The 21,258-nt window shown below is 39.9% G+C and overlaps 1 protein-coding gene across 6 annotated transcripts in view; it reads left to right on the top strand.

Annotated features, from left to right (window-relative positions):
• Positions 1-14,176, top strand: part of LPAR1 (lysophosphatidic acid receptor 1) — a 168,246-nt gene extending 154,070 nt beyond the window's left edge. For 4 of the 6 annotated variants that reach the window (XM_021069121.1, XM_021069292.1, XM_021069049.1 and 1 more), the window contains exon 4: positions 11,673-14,176. In XM_021069121.1, coding sequence (XP_020924780.1) covers positions 11,673-11,974 — 302 coding nt within the window. In that variant the 3' untranslated portion in view covers positions 11,975-14,176. 6 annotated transcript variants of the gene reach the window in all.

Genomic DNA, 21,258 nt, shown 5'->3' with positions numbered 1-21,258 from the left:
GATCACCACTTCCTCATGTTCAGAGTTCCCTTAGCTTTTCGTCTGGGTTACTCTCTGAGCCTCTAGCTGCCCTTCTCCTTCCTCACTTACTCTCCCATAGTCTCCAAATACTATCCCTTCTAAAAGACAGTTTACTAAAAGATAGTTTACACTTATTTTTTTAGTGGTCTTTCACTCTCTTCTTTAAACCTAAGCTCAATGAGGGGAGAGAGTTTTTTCTGTTCAATTCACTGTGGTATCCTCAACACCTAGAACAGTAGCTGACATATATCGGATGAATTTTTTTTAAAAAAGGAGGGTTAGTAGACCCTAGTCTTAAGGCCAAGTCATTCAGCTCTTGATAGGTACCAAGAATCAATTGTTTTTGCTCCTAAAGCCACCTGTGCAGTTATTATACCAATAATGTAACTAGATAAATATCACATTATCCAGTAAAAAATGAGTGCAACAAGAAAATGTCTCTGGCAAAACGAAGGGGAAGGCTTTGTTCTTCAGCATTCAGTAAAGGCAAGTTGCAAAGAGAAATCACTTCTAAATTTGCTAGGGAGAACAACTGTCCCTGTGGGGAAAACCATGAAAAATCTGTAGGGTTTTTGTACTCAAGTTGCTTTGCAAGAATTTTAAGTTCTGACTCCACTTGGAAGAGCCAGTTTGGAATAGTTACTGTGTGATGCTTAGCAGTGTGGCTTGGCTTGGAAGGTGATGTAGAACTTGGGTTTACAGACCCATATTCAAGTACAAAGCCTTGGCTCTGTGTTATAGGATCGGCAAATGAATACAAATTGGTGTTTTAAATTCAAAGCAAATATTGGAGGTATCATTTTTGTAGTTTTGTGTTCTAAATATTTTAAAAATTAATTGACTGTTAGCCTCAACTGAAGCGTATTATAGGGTGTCTGTGTTTGTGTGTTCACACGCTATTTTTGTCCATATCGTTAAAGCATAATTGATACCATATTATACGTATTTTTAATATTTTCTTCCTTAACAGTGGATCTTGGAGATTATTTGGTAAGTATAGAATATCTTAAGAAACTTTAGAGAGTTGTGTAGAATTCCACTTTATGAATCCAACTTTACTTCTCTACTTGTGGTTACCTAAATTATTTCCGATTGTTAAAAATCATGCTGCAAAGAATTCCCTGCACATCCGTAATTATATTGTGTGTAAATATATCTATAGGATAAATTCTGAGAAGAGAAATTGTTAGTTTATTTTGATGGCTTTAAAACAGATTGCCTTTGGTTCAGCATTTATATGTTAGAATTTGCTTTGTAATATTTTGTCTCAGTTTTGAGCAAGTGCTATTTGACTCTGCAGTTAAACTAGCGAGGTAGAAAAATGTGTTAATGATTTGCATTTGGAACTTGTTAGCCGAAATACCCACTTCCCGATTGAATAATCATTTTTATAACTTTAAAAGAACATTTTAATAAAAGTTTTTGATAACAAGAGATCTTAGGCCCACAGCTCTCATATTATTGCAGAACAGACTGTACCTCCCTCCTACTCTGCCAAGAATCTGTGCTTTATAAACATCAATCCAAGACATTTAGCAACTGTAACAGGCATAGCCAATCTCAGAGCAAGTCAGCATATTTACAATTTCTGTCCTTCTTTTTTTCATGTCTTTCAGTCATCAAAAAAATATATATACACACATATAATCTTTTAATATTTTTAGGTTGCAAAAATGTTTCTAAATTTGCTTTTGTATTAAATTTTGGTTTTCTCCCCTCATTTTGTTGTTAAAATAATTAATTATATATGAAATGTCCAGGAGTTTTGTGCTGTAGCAGGTTAGGGATCTGGCATTGTCACTACAATGTCTTGGGTCACTGCTGTGGCACAGGTTCAATCCCTGGCCCAGGAACTTCTATATGCTATGGGTGCAGCCAAAAAGAAAAAAAAAGAAAAAAAAATTCCATTATGTTTCTTTGTCCTTGAATTTTGTCTTCAGAATGACACATATCTGTTGATCCACGCCAGTAGTTCATGAACTGCAAAGAGTATAATCCCCAAGATTCTGTCATCAGCTGTATTCTGTGAGCATTTTCAGCCAGATTTTAGTACTTGTGTAGACTCATACCATTTGGGGGAGTCTCAATTCATGGCTGAAAAATTAAATATGTTGCAAAACCAGTTATAAATTCCCTGATTATGTTGAGCTTTTTCTAGGGAAAGATTCTGGGGTGGGGCAGAGTTTCATTTATCCTTTAAAGGGATAAATATTATTCACATCACCTTGGTAATAGCTAGACCACAGTCATGCAATAGGTTTAGTATCACTTTCTGAGTTAGATGGTGTTGGTCTGTGGTTGACAACCCCGACTTTCTATGAGATTTAGGATTTATTATTTTTAAACTAAGGGAGAGAAATCTGGTTTTTAGAAAATTTTGTAATCACTGTTTAGGAAGCCAAACAGATGTATTCTGAGAATGGTGAATTATCTCCTATGTGAAGAATATGTAAGTGGCGTTATCCTTTCTCGTTGGCTCTCGTGTGAGAGAAAGTAAATCTCATTGTCTTTTGTGAGATGCTAAAATGCAGTGACAGTTTTGAATGTGAGGGGATATGTATATATATATTCATAGACACATATATGTTAACATATATGTGTTATGTGTACATTTATATAATGCAAGTATGTGTATATGTGTATGTGCACATATAAAAATTATATATGTGTTTTTAAGTTTAAAATTTATCTTTTCCTTGAAAGTGGAAAGGGCTTATAGGAAAATCCTTTGGCACACATCCTTTGGAGTACATTGTCTTTTAGTTATAAGTGGTATTTTTTGATTATATGCTGTGGTGAGCCAGCCTTAAAATCTAGTTACTTTGCTCCAAGACAGAGATGGGTGAAAAATCAGAAAACATGATTAGGGAGGAAGAGGAGAGGCAGTGACCCATCTTTTAACATGGCTTCACACGCACTGGTTTTGTGGAAAGTAAATTAAAGCATTTCCTGTTTTGTCTGCTTATACAGAGATCTGGGGTCATGTAACACTCCAGGAGAACATTAGCTACTATTGGAAGTGGAGTGTGCGGGTGTGTGTGTGGAAGGACATGTAACTTAGCGCGTCTTGAGTTTTCTAGCTCTCTTCATTTCTTAGAAGTTGGAGCCAATGAGAATGGCCAGCTATTTCTGTATCATTTGAGCATTCCTGCAACTTCATTTTCTCTAGCCATAGAAACTTTCAGAGCATCACACGTTTCTCCATGTGATTGTCTAATATAGTATCTTGCCCACTCATGAGATGGCATCACCAGATGCTGGCTTTGGTGGCAGTTCACTGCCCTGTCATCTTAGCGAGTTCCCTATTCAGGAAGGTCTTCTGCACAATGGCCAGACAGTCCTTGACCCTTGGTGCCCCCTCCCCCAACCAGTGTATGTGTATGTATTGAATCATCTTACATGGAAACAAAGGTGGCATAGCTTAGAATAAATTGCAGTGAACATCGTCACAGAATCAAGAGGATATTGCATTGACCAAATTAGGACAGATGGCTATATTAAAACCACCAAAAAACATTTCAAACACCAAAAACATATAAAAATAGGAAAAAAAATTATTCCTGATGATAAAACATATGATTGCCTGCTCTCTCTTACCCATAACTGATAAACAGATCATCTTTCAGTGTTGATTTCATATGCAGTTCAAAAAAGGGGCACGCATTTAGAATGAAGAGAAACACTTAAAAAGTGTGTAAGGTTGTAACTAAAAATGTCTCAAGACAGCAGGATTATAAGCAACTTTTAGTTTTCCTATTTATAGTTTTCTGTATTTTCTAAGTTTTCTATAAGAAAGAAATAATAATTCAAGGAATTAGCTTCATACCATCATTCAGACATCTGTCAGTGGAAGGAAAGCAGCTGAGACACCATTCTGGGAAGAAAAATGAGTTTAAGAGAATTATCTTCTCATAAATTATAAATGTTCCTGAGTTAAGAGAACATTATTACAAATCATCAAGATGTAAATATATGAAAACAACTCACCAATTTGAGTCCCTACAAAAAATCAAACTTGAAAAAAGTCTTATGAATACTTAAACTTAGTAGTAGAGATGGACATTGGTAATGTTTGATGAGTGATTAAAACTATGTATTTTAGAAAATGGTAAGATACCTGCTGGAGGGGATATATTCTTTCTAGCTGCGTTCTGACAGCTGGACCATTGATAAGAGACTACGTCATGGTGAGTTGGATGTCCCTGAGTGGAACTTTGAATTTTGAGAGAGTAACACAAAGGTATAGTGGGTCAGTTAATGTGATTTTTCCTGGCAGCTATGACAGAATACAGGGTCTGATGGGGAGATAGCATCCTACTAAAATGATTCCTTATATGGAGTTCCTCTTGTGGCTCAGAAGGTTGCGAATCTGACTAGTATCCATGAGGATGTGGGTTCGATCCCTGGCTTTACTCATTTGGTTAAGGATCTGGTGTTGCTGCAAGCTGCCCTTTAGGTCACAGATGCGGCACGGACCCAGCCTACTTCTCCCCAGCTCAGTGTATTCCGTAGATAATCTGATACCCATCAGACTTAGAAACAATAGGCTAGTTTTTTGCTACAGTAACAAATGTGTAGATAATAAGACGTTTGCACATAGGGTCCACCTTGTGCCCCTTTGACTGCCTCCTAGCATCCACTTGAAGACATTGCACATTGTGGGTGTTAATGTTTCTTTTCCAAACAGAATTGAGCGACTTTCCTACTAATTAATTTTCCTTATTTTCTATGTGCCTACCAGGCAGTTAGCTGTGATTTGCCAATTCCTTCAGCAGAAGATATGTTGAGTATCCCCTCTTTACCAGCCATTGTTCTAGATGCCAGAGATACTGACATGAAAGAGATACCATTCCGTCTGTTATGAAGCGTCCCTTCTCACGGAAGGAAGACAGAAAATAAACATAAGAGCCAGTAAATAAGATATTTGGGGGTCTAGATAAGAGATACGAAGATGATAAAATGGGATAATCCGTGGGGGAGGGGTGCTACTTTAGTTAGAATAATCAGGTTTGGCTTTTGAGGACATGGTATTTAGTAGTAAGTAAGTAGACATGAAGGTCTACAGAAAGATGCTCAGATGAAGGAATTACACGTGCAAAGGTCCTGAGACAGAAATGAGGTTGGTGTGTGTGGCTAGAACCCAGTGGAAGAAGGGCAAGTGGGAAGAGAGGCGGTTGAAGATTCTGGCAGGGTCAGTCACGTAGGGCATTATGGACCCCTATAAGGATGTCAAATAGGAAGCCTTTGTAGGACTTTAAGGAGGAAAGTGCTGTGATGTGAACTCATCTATGCCTCTGAGAGATCATTCTAGCTGCTCCGAGCAAGCTGGACTTGAGGGAAGAAGCATGGAGGAAGAGGACTTGGTCAGGAGCCTGGCACCGATGGTGGTTTTTAAGAAGTAGTTGTAGCAAGCAAGCCATTTCAGCACGTGCCTTCCAATGTACCATTCCGGAACATGGTTTAGAGTCTCTTGTAGAAAATGGAGCGTGTGCATATATGATACTAACTGTTTAATGTGTAGGAAAATGTAAAATGTGAGAGGAAGGCAAGGTTAGCATTCTCTTATGTGTAGGAGAGCCGGCATTGTGTTGGTCGGGGCAGTATGATGGGGCTGAATCTTCCGCCCAGGAATAATGCGTATTCTACACTGCTTTGGAGATCTGTGTCTTGTCAGTGCCCTTCTGTAAAAGATAAATGTTGCTCTCAGGGGTAAGTGATAGAAACACTATTTTTTTTTTTTTATTGTCTTTTTTGCCTTTTCTAGGGCTGCTCCTGTGGCGTATGGAGGTTCACAGGCTAAGGGTCGAATCAGAGCTGTAGTTGCCAGCCTACGCCACAGCCACAGCAACGCGGGATCCGAGCTGCATCTTCGACCTACACCACAGCTCACGGCAACACCGGATCCTTAACCCACTGAGCAAGGCCACAGATCAAACCAACAACCCCATGGTTCCTAGTCTAATTCATTAACCACTGTGCCACGATGGGGGAACTCTAGAAACACTAAAATTTATCACACAGTGAATGAAATCATGAAACTTGAAATGCACAAAACATTTTCTATAGCCATGAAGAAGTAGAAGCGCTGGACACGAAATGAAGTAAAATTGATACGATAGAAATGATTCATTATGGAGCTATCTCAGTTGCATGAATAGCCTCTTCTCAATGTTAGGGAAAACAGAGTTTATAATGAATCTAGTGTATTCATTTAGAGAAGCTCTCATCTCCAAAAGCCATTCACATACATCTCTACTACAGCGATCCCTTGACCATTGGACCTAGAGATAAGCTTTGTATCTGTGGTCTGTTACCTGTCAGTCTCTTTTAAGATTTATAGTTTAGAATGATTTTCCTAGCAAGCCCTATGTGTACCTTAAGAGCAGAAATCACATTGTAACTGTGGAAATGAACCAAAATTGGATTGGATTCTGGGATATCAAGATGAAAGAATAGAAACTTTACTGGCAATAGAAAAAGGTAGTTCATGGATTTGAATACTTCTTTTCCTTTTTTTTTTTTTTTAAACAGATTTTTCAGATATTTATTTATTTATCTTTTTAGGCCCATACCCATGACATATGGAGGTTCCCAGGCTAGGCGTCAAATTGGAGCTGTAGCCACTGGCCTACACCACAGCCACAGCAACACAGGATCCAAGCCGTGTCTGTGATTTACACTACTGCTCAGGGCAATGCCAGTTCCTTAACCCACTGAGCGAGACCAGGAATTGAACCTGCGTCCTCACGGATGTCAGTCAGATTCATTTCCGCTGAGGCACGACAGGAACTCCTGAACTCTTATTTTCCCATTTGATTTCTACCACAAGCCTCAGGGCTATTTCTGAGATCGGTGTTTGAGAAACAAGGAGAGGTTAACTGGGACACCGCCTCTGCATAGAATTGATTCACCTTGACTCATCTTAGATCTGTAGGATGTCTAACTTTTTTTGTCAAAACACAAATTGGCCGGCTAGACTGGAAATACTTTCTGTTTTTTTCATTAAAAACCTTGGACTCCCTCCCTAGAGGTCTTCTCTGTCAGGCATTTGTTTCTCTTTAACTTTGGTTCTTGTATTCCATATGTAAGCAAAGTTCAACTGGTTAGGAAAAAGTCATTCTAGGAAAAAAGCCTCTAATCGTGAGACCGGATGGTAAGCTTTTTTATTCAGCCTCATGGGGGTGTGTAGATTTCAGGGATGGCTTGGTAATCTGATCTTGGTCTGCAGCTGTGACCTGTCCTTCCAAAACAGCCTCCTTCCTCCCCACCTTTTGTATCTACATTCCAGCACCTCTCCTTCCACCTTCCTGCACAGTGGGGCCCTCACAGATTGACTTGACAGATGTAGAAGAAAGGAATGAAGCTTGCTTGAGGAAGAGCGGCTTCTGCCCTTTATCCCAACCCACAGATACATTTGAATGTCCTCCTCCCCCATGGGACTTGTAATATTGGCAAACCATGCCGATCATAAGTACTCTTGTTCAGCCCACTGGAATCTTTCCAGGATTGCTATGAGCCCTTCAGGCTGTCTTTAAGCCCTCTCCATTGGAATCCTGCAGGTGCCTCAAGCTAAAGAGCAATAAAACTGAGAGCACCATCTGTGTTATCACCTCCGCTCAAAAAACACCAAGCAATGCTTTCCCCTGTGTTTCTTCCTTCAGCGAATGGTAGCGCAGTCTTCCTTCACCCAAATGGAAAATCTAGGAAATCATTCTAGACTCTTGCATCTTTCTCATCCGTTCCCTGCAGTCCATCTCCTAAATACTTTTCCAGTCCTTTCATACCTCTCTTCTCCCGTTACCACCGCCTCTCATTATTTCTCCTGTGGAATTTGGAAATATCTGATGGTTTTACCTTTATTTTTATCCAGATCATTTTCTTCTTCTTCTCTTATATTAAATGAGACTCTAACCAAAAAGGCCAGCGAACTTACAGTCTCATAGGAGGAAGGGTAGATGAAAATTATCATTTCTTATATGCTCTGCAGGCTATTGTGGTATGTGGCTGGGGCTGAGAATCAACGCTAGACTAGAGAAATTTCAAATGTCTTAGCCAGGCTACATACAAGGTCCTTGTGAACTTGGGCATCCTATCTTCTGCCACTTCTGCGGGGACTTTACAATAAGTAACCATAAACTACTTGTGCTTCTTCTTTCTTTCATGCTATTGCATATTATTCCTTGGTTTTATGCTTTGGTCCATGGGGATTCATCCATCAGAAATGTTCTGGAAATATGCAAGCTACCTAAGGGACTGTCCCTGCTGAGTCCCACATGCTTTTTTATGCACCACCTTGGTAGGTATTGAATTGGCCCATGAGAAACTCCAAAATGGTTTGGGGCCTTGGTGCTTCTCTGCGTTCCTCTCTTTGCCTTATTCTCCTCCTCACATCTCACTGCGAGTCCTAGGAACCTCTTTGGATGGTATCATCTCAGAGCTTTTGGAAATGCCGGATCTCTTTATGGCTCTGGAGGGAATCTGTCCCTGGTACTGTGCTCCACACTCTGCCACGCTCGATGGCAGTGGGTAGTGTAGTCAGGTTGATGTGCCATGTCTAAGGGGCTTTTTATGTTTTGTGGCTCAGTTTGAGCCTCCCCACACCCTGTGGAGTAAGCAGAGAGCTGTTACCTCTGCATTTCACAGATGTGGAGAGGAAAAGTTCTTTTTATTCTTGTCAACCTGCCTTAGAGGTGTGCACTCGAGTCTCTACAGGTTATGCGTTGATAATCTGTTTTCAGATTACAGATTGAGGGTTCCCAGGGCACATCTCAAGTTCTGTGACCTGACTGGATTCTGGTCAGCTCCTCTTTGCTAAAGGAGCGTGGGTGTTGTTTTGATTTTTAGAGGCTTGGTGGTAAATGCATCATCTGAGCAAACTTGATCTCATCATGTTCAGTCACTATTGTTTTAAAGCCTGATCGCCTTGGGATTTTCCAGGGCCCTTTTCCCCTTTCTTTCCTTCACTTGCTGCTTGGCAGTTCTGCGAAAGGGAAGGGCAGGGAGAAGGGGAAGCTCCAGGTGATTGGTTTTAGATGTTGATCTTTGAGGCGGGTCCCATGAGTCCCTTAAGCTACTCCATTACGTCTTGCAGATCCAAACACACAGTGTTGGGATGGTGTGGTTGGGCCTAATTATAGTCCTAGAAACAGTTCCTTTTAGTGAGGCAGGGAGAGGACGCAGAGTTCCACAGTGAAGTGTCCCTATGTGTGAGCTCCTGGTCAGGCCCTGGTGTTCCCACTTCTGTCTCCAATCGTGCTAGGTCCCTTGTATGGTTGCTAAGGCCCACTGGGCCAGTTTCGTCAGACCACGGCTTGTATCGCAAAGATTTTGCTCTTTCTGAACTGAAAAACCAGAAGAGGTTACAGACAACAGATGACGGCATTTGAATTCTGTCCCTTTTGAACAAAGTCACGCAGCTTGAGCAAAAGACCCTGAGAAGAAGCATGTTCCCTTCTGCTGCCTGGAAGGAGAGAAAGGTCATTTCATTTGAAGTTAATCTAGTCATCTATTGAGATGCATGTTGCTGGTATCTAATCAAGTTCTGAATTTGAGCTCAGTTAGAGCTTTGATAAAAGAAAGGGGACAGGAAACTTGAAAGAATGCTTGCCCATTCATGAGGGGCCTGAATGTTTTTAGTTTCCAAGTCAATGGAATAATGGCGCCATGCATTTTCCACCCAAGCATTTTCCACCCTGAGAATAATTCCCTTCCTGGCTTCTCAATGAATAATGCATTATTTCTGAAACTGAAGAGGCATTCCTTTGATTTTTCCTTTATGTTTAGCTTTCTGAGTGATTTTCAAGCAGGGAAATTCAAGGACTTGGAATGAATGCTTTATTAACATTTTTACTTGAAGTTCAAATATCTCCTTGGCCATTATCTTCTGACATTTGAAATATTTTTCTCTCTAAAGAAAGTCTAAGGTATTGTATTTATTGCAAAATGAAGCACCTTGGACAGTCTTCAAAGTGAACAGCAGTTTAAAATCAATACACATTTGTGTTTAGAACAAAGAGCTTTATGGGGGTAACTTCACTCCTTTCTTTATTTTCATTTCCCTGCTGAAAAGTTTCAAAAAAGAAAGCTCACATTCAAAACTGGGCTGTTTGGAGACTAAATCCCGTGTGTTTGCATTTTGTGAAACTCTTTCCTTGAGGCTAGGCAGATTTGCAACCCCAATCCAAGCAGGCCTGCATCCACCTAGGTCAGTGCTATTTAAATCAAAAGATTCAAATGCATTTCTGGGACTATCCCTACTTATTCTCTGCTCACTGTGTAGCCTGATTACACAAGGGGCTGGGAAATGAGATAGGGGATATGATGGTGCCCACTGGTTCTCATTCTCTTAATCAAGAATCCCCAGTTCGCCCTCGGGTAACACAGTGGTAGATTTTAATACTGTTTCACAACCTCCACTTTCCCTGGGAGTAAAATGAGTGGTTTCAGAAACTAAAGAAATTAAGAATATAATCTGTATTTCAATTCCTTTACAGTTCTAGAAAAGCCTTAATGATTCTGAAGAGTTGGGGAGGAAGAGATTCTAAATAGGAAAACATCCAAAGCATAAAGTTTTTGGTTTAGAATATTTAATTTTATCCATTAAAGTTTAAGAAGTAGGAATATAACATAGTATTTTTTGGAGCGTGGGCTCTGGAGCCAGCCTGTAAGAGCAGAAATTCTGAGGTCTCATCCTCTCTGTCACTTCCAAGGACCATGGCCTTGAGCAGGTTACTTTAATTTCCCAATTCTCAGTTTCTTCCTCTATATGATGAGATAATAGTTCATATCTCATTATGGCTCTGTTGCAGATTAAATGATTTTTGTAAAGTATATAGAAAAGCACCCTTTAAACGAGAGTTTGACTAAAAATAAAAGTAAGTATACATCTTATGGTTGGAAATTGCTATTTCCAAACAGGCCCGGGTTACTGAGCAGAGAATAACAATATTGTTATTATTGGTTCTGATAAGATATACTGATTATTTCCTTAGCACTCATTTACTCCTGCAACAAACCAAATGAGGTAAATATAAACGTTTCTATGTTTCAGAGGAGAAAACTGAGGTAAGAACGTTATTTGCCTAATGAGTTCATTCAGTTTATTATATAGCAAAGCAAGGACTTGAGTCGTCCAGTCAACCTGAATCTAGAAACTGTGCTTTTAACTAAACTCAAAGGGCAATTGTCACAGTGCTTTTGCCTGAGAACAGTCTTGGGGGCCGCTGGTGTTCTCACTGTGCTGGCAGCAGAGGATCTGCCTGAAGGTGGCGCTCATCTCCTTGTCGCGGTAGGAGTAGATGATGGGGTTCATGGCTTGAAAGGTATATCCGGGATGTAGGATGTCTCCGTATCCTGTCTCAGTTTGGCAAACTCTGTTTTGCTCCAAGTAATCATCATCGGTGTCTCAGAAGTACTCGATTTTAGTCGGGTCCGAATTAATGAGATTTTATTAAATTGCTTATTTTATCAGCAAAACAGATGTCTTAAGAAAATGGACATTTTATTTCAAAGGAGGATCTGGTGGCTTTGAATCGCAACGTTTTTTTTTACTTTGAACTGAAATCATTTCACTTGCTGGTGGCTTGCTTCATCATTCTCTCTTTTTGTTCTTTCTCTTTTAATCTATCCGATCCCCATCCCCATCCTTGCAGGCGCCTTTATCATCTGCTGGACTCCTGGACTGGTCCTGTTACTTCTCGACGTGTGCTGTCCACAGTGTGACGTTCTGGCGTATGAGAAGTTTTTCCTCCTGCTGGCCGAGTTCAACTCTGCCATGAACCCCATCATCTACTCCTACCGCGACAAGGAGATGAGCGCCACCTTCAGGCAGATCCTCTGCTGCCAGCGCAGTGAGAACACCAGTGGCCCCACCGAAGGCTCAGACCGCTCAGCTTCCTCCCTCAACCACACCATCTTGGCTGGAGTTCACAGCAATGACCACTCGGTGGTTTAGAAAGGAAACTAAGATGAGACGCAGCCATCATCTATTGAGGGATGAGCAGCCTCCGCTACCCCAAGGCCAGGGCAAGGTGGGGGATATGAGAGAGAGAGAGAGAGAGAGAGAGAGCGAGAGAGGAAAAATACACTCATGTACTTAATAAACACTAACCCATGGCAGTATTTCTTCGTAGACCCAACAAGACTTGATACATATTGAAAATTAGCTTCTGTGACAACCTTCATCCTGATCCCCATTCCTTTTGAAAGTAGAAAGTGGCGATTTCACGATGGAATTCATAAACAGACTCTGGAGTGTCCATTTACACTACACTAACTAGTCTTCAAAAGATTTTGTGTGGTTTGGTGCAAGTCGGAATAAATTCTGGCTAATGGAATCCACAACGTCATTTACATACAGGCTTCCCTTTTTTTTTAATTTTTAAAGGATACATGTCATTTAATAAACCTGTTTATGCTTCTCAGCATGCTTGTGATGGATAAGACTATAGACTGTTTTTAAACTATCATAACTCCATTTTGTTCCTTATGTAGGAAAACTGTAAATTAGAATTACTTTTTTAGAAAGCATGCATGTAATGTATGTATGCAGTATGCCTTACTTCAAAAGACAAAAGGGTATTAATTTTAAGTCTTCTAGGAAATAGAAGAACCTAGATGTCAAAGCCAGTATTTGTTTGGGTTATGAAACAAACAATGATCTAATCACAATAGTACCTTTTTTTGTTCAAGTGTTGGAACATGTATAAAACAAACAGGAATGTAAGTTTATTATCAGAAGAATATGTACTCTATAAAAGTTATAGAAGATGAGAGCACAGTGGTATCGTTCCCACATATTTATAATACCCAAGTACATTCTAATTATCAGTTCGTCAGAAGAATTTTTTAATAACCTGTGTTTTTCTATATTATTATACATAGTCGTTGTAGAAAACTTGAAAAAATGCAGAAATGTATAAAACAGAAAAAAATACTGATGATATCACACCCCAGAAGTAACCACCATGAACAGCTTTTTCCCCCTGTATAGGCCTATATGTATATTATATACCCTTTTATATAATTGGGATCATACAATTTTATAACTAGTTTGCTTTTTCCATTGAAGAATTGCCGCATTTTCCTATGGCATTAAAAATGTTACAAAAACATAATTTTAATGACTATATAATATTCCATTTAATGGACACCACTCAGTTTAACCATTCCCGTACTGTTGACTACTTAGGCTATGTCTCATTTTCACTATTATAAATAATGTTGTGAAAAATTTTATGTACATACAACTTTGTCCATATAGTTGATTATTAGGACGCATTCCCCTGAAGGATTTTTTTTTTTTTTTTAATGTGAACTATCTTTGTATGCGCTTACTTTTTATAAAAGGGGATTTCCTGCTTTTGCCCTGCATGGGTGGTAATTGTGAGGAAAGCCAATTAAATTACCTTTTTGTACAAAGGAAATGCAGTGGTTACTCTAATTGAGAGTGACTTTTTTTTTGTATCACAAGATGGATGAGAAACAGTCAGCTGTCACAAATTATCAGGATACCCCAAATAATAGGTCTAGCAATTCCAGATTCCACTTGAGAGATGGATTATCCAGCTCTCGATAGCCACCACTGTAATGCAGAATTGAAGAAAATGCAAAGAAATCAAATCCACCGAGTGAATAAAGGATCATCTTCCTATTAAGTATCTTGGGACCCTTCGGTAGCCAGTGGGTTGAGTGCGTCAGTACGTGACTGGATACTGTGTATTCTCTAGGGTCACCCTCAGAGATGCCACCATATTAGATGATACCTGTTTCACAGTCCAGGAAACTGCACCAATTTTTGTAAGAAGTAACCAATAAAGTCCCGGTCACGAAGCAGGTGTGGGCAAGTCAGAAGTAGGTTTAAGAGAGAGATGTCCAGAAGAAGAACGTTATTTCGGAAGGAGGAAGGCAGCGTATGGTCACCATTTGAGCGGAGGGCAGACTCAACAAGTGCCCCAAGTGGAAAGAGTCTGGGGAGCCAGTTGGCAGAAAAGCGTTTGCACAGACTTTATACAAAATAGAGAGCATTTTATAGTGGAAATGAAAGAAAGGAAGTTGGGTCTTTACTCATGTGCGTTTATTCTGAAGGAGATATGGACTATTTGAAAATTAAAAACATACTAATTGGACCTTAATAAATCATTCTCAATCAGTGCTTGATAATGTGTGGTTCTGGTCCATGCTGTTTCTCTTGTTGAAGAGTCTTCCTCCTGGCTGGCACTGCCTGGTGCCTGCCACCTGTGACCTCTCTTCTGTCCCTGCAAAAAGGGCTTCTGCACTCAGAGGTGAAGCTGCCATATGCTTCCCCATCTCAGAACTGCCTTTTTTTTTAGCCTGAGTCATAATTCTTTGCAGTGTCCAAGAAGTTGTGGTTTATGTTGCATGAAAGGAAGAGATAACATCTTAGGACAGTACTTTACCTCAGCAGTATAACTATTCAGAATTTCTTTTGGCAAAACTGATGCTATAAAAACTTGAAGACAACTTTATGAAAAACCCTCACTTGGAGTTTTAAAGGTTACAGTGGTCTTTATGATTTTAGATTTATAACTCACCACATAAAAATGATAGGTGTCTTCCAGGTATATGCTAGTTATATTCTTTTTAATATATTGCTAAAATGTTGGGGGAAAAGAACAGTTTATTCGAGTGAATGTCTCAGTGAGTATTTGGAATAGAATTCTGAACCTTTAAATTTAGGTGGTTGTAAGATTGTTAGAATGCTGAATGTCTCAGAATTCTTCACAAATGAACTATCCTTCATATAGTACCTTTTTTAAAAAATGAAACCATAATTTCCAAGACTCAAAACCTAAGCTAACATTATACAATTGTCAGTTTTCCCATCCTTTTTTTCCAGTTAGCTCTTGCTTTAGATTCCACTGTTCATCACCTTTCTAATTTATTCCATTAGTCTCTCATCATCTGAAATGGAATTTTGAGATATTGTTTCCAGTCCTTCTTCTTAAGCCCAGAGAGTGACTTGTGCTGGATAGAAACCATAGAAACACGTCTTTGTCAGGTCCCTTCATGATGCCAAACCAAGTCGAACATTTCCATGTGAAGACAAATGGCTTATTTTTTTTTAACACCAAGGGAGATTCACCTGATCCCACACCCTCAGAAGGCTTGGGGTTGGTTTGTGTGTTGGGATGGGCTTGAATTTACACACCATCTGACAGAAGATACGTGTGTAACTAGGAACCAGATTGGGTCATCAGTCTTGCGATGCAGGAACTATTTATTCTGTAACATTCATCTGTATTCTGTATAGTCTGCATATATATTCTCTAATCATGTTCACAGTCGCAGATTACTTACAGCTAATCTGTTTAATTATACGACATTTACAAATCTATGGCAGAGGTTGGCAAACCAAGACCAATCGGCCAGTGTTTTTGTATGACCTAAGAGCTAAGGGTGGGCTTTACATTTTTAAGTGATGGGGGCGGGGAGGAGTATTTTGTGAAACATAAAATTATATGGAAGTCAAATTTCAGTGGCCGTAAATAAAGTGTTAACTGGTACACAGGCACACTCACCAGGCTATGTATGGTTTGTGGCTATTATTGTACTGCAACAGCAGAGTGGAATCGCTGCAAGAGAGACTGTCCCTCGAAAGTCTGAAATATTTACCATTTGACCCTTTACAGAAAAAGTGTGCCCATCCCTGACTTAGAGAATTGCATTTTCATTCATTCTCCTCATTTGACTCTGTGTTTATTGGAAGAGAAAGGAGAAATTGGGCACACCATGATCTCTTGCACTCTAGACTGCGGAGAAAATTGTCAATTGCTTTTTTTTTAAATAATAAATAATTTTTATTTTGAAACGATCTCAAGCTGAGAGAAAAATTTGCCAAATTTATAGAACATTCTTCTTGAACCGTTGTTTTGTTTTGTTTTGTTTCAGTTTGTTTGTTTTAGTGGCCACACCTGGGACGTGGAAGTTCCTGGGCCAGGGCTCGAATGGGAGCTGCCACTGCAGTCTACGCCGCAGGATCCATAACCCACGAGCAAGGCCAGGGATTGCACCTGCATCCTCACAGAGACATGGAGTCTTTAACCCACTGAGCCACAACAGGAACTCCTCCTGAACCATTTGTAAGTTGCCAACACAATGCCCCATCATTCTTGAATACTGTGTAATTCCTACAGACAGGGATATTCTCTCTTAAAACCTCAGTACAACCATCAACGTCAGGAAGCTACCACTGATAGATGAACTCCCCTTTAATTTACAGACCCCATTCCAGTTTAACTTGTCTTTCCAATCATGATTCTTATAAAAGAATCCAGTCAGGGATCAGCAGGTGCATTGAGTGGTTGTCTCTCTTGAGTCATCGTCATTCTGGAACAGTCCCTCTGTCTTTTCTTGACCTATATGACCTTGTCATCGAAACATCACAGGTTACACTCATTTTCTAGTATGGGTTTGTCTGATGATTTCTTCATAATTAGATTTGTATTATTTATCTTTGACACAACAACACAGAAGTGCTGCTGTGGTTCTCAGCCTCCTGAGAGCCCATGGTATTCACTTGTTCCATGACTAGTGCTGTTAACTTTGATTACTTAGGATGATGTCTGCCAGATTTCTCCATGGAAGAAGAACTAATATTTTCCCTGTGTAGTACACATTTTGTAAGAAATATTATGTTCCTTGCGTTTTTTCTTTTTTTGTCTTTTTATCTTTTCTAGGGCCGCTCCCACCGCATATGGAGGTTCCCAGGCTATGGGTCTTATCAGAGCTGTAGCCTCCGGCCTACACCAGAGCCACAGCAACGCAGGATCCGAGCCACGTCTGCGACCCACGCCACAGCTCACAGTAATGCCAGATCCTTAACCAACTGAGCAAGGCCAGGGATCGAACCCACAACCTCATGGTTCCTAGTTGGATTTGTTAACCACTGAGCCACAACGGGAACTCCTTTGTTCCTTATCAAGTTGTAACATCTAGTTTTAACATCCATTGATACTCCTTGGATGAATGAATCATTGCTCTGATGGTTACCAAATGATGAATTTCTAATTTTCTTTTCAAAATGTATTAATTCTGTCCTGTGAAAAGTCTTTGTCCTCTCCATTTTTTTATTCATTGATTTATGCCAGAATGGGCTCATGGGTTCTGTTTTTTTCAATTGGTTATAACGTTGCTATTACTTTATTTATGTATTTATTTTTTGCTTTTTAGGGCCACACCTGAGGCATATGGAGGTTCCCAGGCTAGGGGTCTAAACAGAGCTATAGCTGCTGGCCTACACCACAGCCACAGCAATGCCAGATCCGAGCCACGTCTGCGACCTACACAACAGCTCACGGCAACACTGAATCCTTAACCGACTGAGCAAGGCCAGGGATCGAACCTGCAACCTCATGTTTCCTAGTTGGATTCGTTTCCACTGTGCAATGATGAGAATTCCACTATTACTTTAGAATTAAGCTTTTGAGATAATTTTAGATACATAGGCAGTTGTAAGAAATAACATGGTGAGATCCTTTTACCCCGTTTCCCCCAATGGTGATATCTTGCAAAACCAGTGTGTGACATCACAGGTGGGATATTGACATTGATACAGGCTAAGGACAAAATAGTTCCACCCTCTATGTTGTTGGTGGATCCCTCCTGTTACACTATCCTGATCCCTAGATCTGATTTCCTGTTACACCACCCTGACCCCCTGATCTATTTTCCTTTTTTTCAATTACATTTAAACTTCTTTTTCCTACTGAACTTCCAAAAGAAAAGAAAAAAAAAAAAACCCTTTTATATAACAACAATGTTAGAATATGGGGGCTGATACATCCAGAGAGAGAGAAGTTTTGTGATTATACAAGCTACCCAAACTTAAACATACTTCAAGGAATACAGAAATGAGTAAAGTAAAAAATAAGAATCTCTCCTGTAGGAGGGAAGCTAGACTACCGATCTTTGTTGAGCACATTACCCATCAAACATAGATTTTAGCAAAGGATTTTACATTGTGTTCTGTTTTGTGAAATTCTCGGTGCCTTTGCACTGGCGTCAGGGGAGCCAGGCTTCAGATTTGCTGCTTGTTTTGCATCTTATCTCTTAACTTGCATCTTCCTTTTAGGAAAGGAAGCTTATTTCACTTTATATTCTCCATTTCACATAACACAACACTAAAGAGTATTTAATACTTGCTTGTTTAAGTGAAAGAAAATGTGGGAGCCGTAAATAAAGGCACTCTGGACCAAGAAATGCTCCTTACTTCCACAACCCTGAGAAAGGTTTCCCTTCAGGTTTGAGAATATTGAGGCTGATAATATTAAAAAGAAATGATAGGATGTTTTATCAATATTAGCTTGTGCTGAGTGTGTATTGTTTAACTCATTTTGATCTTTAATCTTACTGTACGGTGAATCTAATGTTACCTACAGCTTACAGAACACATTCATATAATTCGTATTTTGATCTTTGCAGAGACTTTGCTACACATGAGGAAACTGTATCAGAGGAAAAATTGTGGGCCTAATATTTGTTGTCTATAGAGTTTTTTGGACCCAATTATGTCTTCATATTGTAATTCATAGTTCCTCATATGTGCTTATCTATCGCAGCTCTCCAAAAAAAAAAATGCGAGTTCCTTGACTAGTGTGATGTATTACATTTAACAATTCTTTAAAAAAACCTAATACAGTAAAAGTAACAAATAATGTGGTCATGAGCAGGCACATGAATTGTTCTATGTGGAACTTAACATTGTTGCAGGTGTGTCTACATCCTGAACTATATCATAGGAGAGTTTCTGTTGTGGCTCAGCAGGTTATGAGCCCGAATAGCATCCAGGAAGAGGCGAGTTTGATCCTTGGCCTTTCTCAGTGGGCTAAGGATCTGGCGTTGCCATAAGCTGTGGTGTAGGTCACAGACATGGCTCAGATCCCACATTGCTGTGCCTGTGGTGTAGGCTGGCAACTGCAGCCGCAATTCGACCCCTAGCCTGGGAACTTCCATGTGCTGCAGGTGCGGCCCTAAACAAACAAACAGACAAAAAACTAGATTATAAATTCTTTGATAATGGGATAATCTTGTATTTTCCACCTCCTTTTAATGATTCAAATGACAGGAACAAAACTAAAACTATGGTGCCATTTACTAAGTGGCTCTTGACTGAGAACTGTAAGACCATGATTAGGTGTTGTCACTCATTTTTTAATTTATTCATCCCAAGGGCTTTTTTGAGAGCCCTCTGTATACTAGGCCCTTAGGAAATTTGGAAGATTTTATTTATTTTTTTTTTGTCTTTTTCTAGAGCCACACCCGCACATATGGAGGTTCCCAGGCTAGGAGTCTAATCGGAGCTGTAGCTGCCAGCCTACGCCAGAGCCACAGCAACATGGGATCTGAGCCACATCTGCGACCTACACCATAGCTCACAGCAACGCCGTATCCTTAACCCACTGAACAAGGCCAGGGATCGAACCTGCAATCTCATGGTTCCTAGTTGGATTCATTAACCACTGAGCTGTGACGAGAACTTCAGGAAATGTGGAAGATCTTTAGTGGAGCTTAGAACTTAGAAAGAGCGAGAGAAAAAATGAGGAGAAATAAATAAGTTAAAAATAAAATTACAAATTGTATTAAAAGCCATGCAGGAAATCACATGACATAGAAATTAAAGGAAAATAAAAGGGATAAAAAAAGATGGGGAGAGGAACTACCTTTGAAAGGATGGTCTAGAAAGGAAGGCTCCCTCTTAGGATAGGAATTGTCCTCTCAGCACCCTCACCTTGAGTTGAACTGCATGAAGGTCTCTGGTTCTGTCAAGCTCTTTAACTTGCACTCACTCTGGTCACTAGTACACATCAAAACAACCCATTAGAGAAATGGACAGGAATCCAGCACAGGCAGATAGTAATTCCAGGCAAGATGTGTCAATTCTTGGTGAGAGATTGCATGCGTTTTGGAAAGAAGTGCAATATGAACTGTGAGATTGAGGCTTGAAAGGCAACAGACATAATGTGTTGAGTGATTTTGCAAGTTGTTTTTATCCTGAGAAATAAGAGGAATGAGTTAAAGGACTTATGTAAAGGAATGGCATAGTCTGGTTGGTGCTTCAGAATAAGTTGAAGAGGAGGAAGCCTGGGGGCAAAAGACAAGCTCAGAGGTTGTCTCGTTAACTTAGGTGAAAGATGAAGGTGGTTGTGGAGGTAGAGAGAAAGAGATGGATGGATTCAATAAGTGTTTGGGACCTGGTGATTCTGTGCTAAGGTTATACCTTGGGCTATGACCTTGGCCACTGGACAGGTGGGAATGTGATATGGTGCAATTATGGGACATAGGGTGAGGAGCAAGTCTGCAGGAGGAAGCTGTGGAGTACACTTTGAGATATCTATGAGCCACTCGAGAATTTTACAGTAGGGAGGCAGTGATGGGATACATGAAGCTCAGGGTGCATCTCTGAATCAAAAAAATCTAGATTTTAGGGTCCAAATTCTTCAGCTTTCATCCTGCCACACATTCCTCCTTGGGATAGAAAACACAGAGCCTTTGATGTGTTTGAATAAGAGAAAAAGGAAAAGGAAATGGGGAGAAATAAAGGAACAGACCTTAATAGCTGAAAATATTATCCAGAAAATGTGGAGATGATTCTTTTCAACCAAATAAGTGTAATTACATATATTTGGGGTTTTTTTTTACTTGATAATACATTATAGAGATAGATCCAAGGTTGATAAATATGTGTCTGCCTCACTGTGTAGTTGAGGTAGAGATGCTTAGAGCCTATTGATAATCTTGTTTTTTTCTCCTTCCTGGACCTTGGGAAAACTAAAATTATGTTAGGCTGGTCCATGTGACTACTTATGGCCAGTAGAATGTGAGTAGATGGGACAAATGCCATTGCTAAGCTGAGGAAGTGGAAGCCCCTGCCACTCTCCAGATTTTTTTCCCCCTAAAAGCCAGACACAGAGATGTGAACATGAAGAGAGTGAAGTCCCCATTGGCCTGGGGCCTTGAGTGACTCTGTAGAGCCAAATCCCTGCCAACTCATAATGAATGTAAAAGCATGATCAAGAAATAAACATTTGCTGTGTTTTTGGTGAGATTTTGTGGTTCATTTTTTTTTTTTCTTTTTTTAGGGCTGCACCTGTGGCATATGGAAGTTCTCAGGCTAGGGGTCAAATCAGAGCTACAGCTTCTGATCTATACCACAGCCATAGCAAGGCGGGATCAAAGCCATGTCTGCAGACTACAACACAGCTCATGGCAATGCTACAT

Source organism: Sus scrofa, chromosome 1 (assembly GCF_000003025.6).
Source record: "Sus scrofa isolate TJ Tabasco breed Duroc chromosome 1, Sscrofa11.1, whole genome shotgun sequence".
Lineage (NCBI taxonomy): Eukaryota > Metazoa > Chordata > Mammalia > Artiodactyla > Suidae > Sus > Sus scrofa.
The sequence above is the reverse complement of the archived record's forward strand: the minus strand, read 5'-3'. Positions and strand labels throughout refer to the sequence as shown.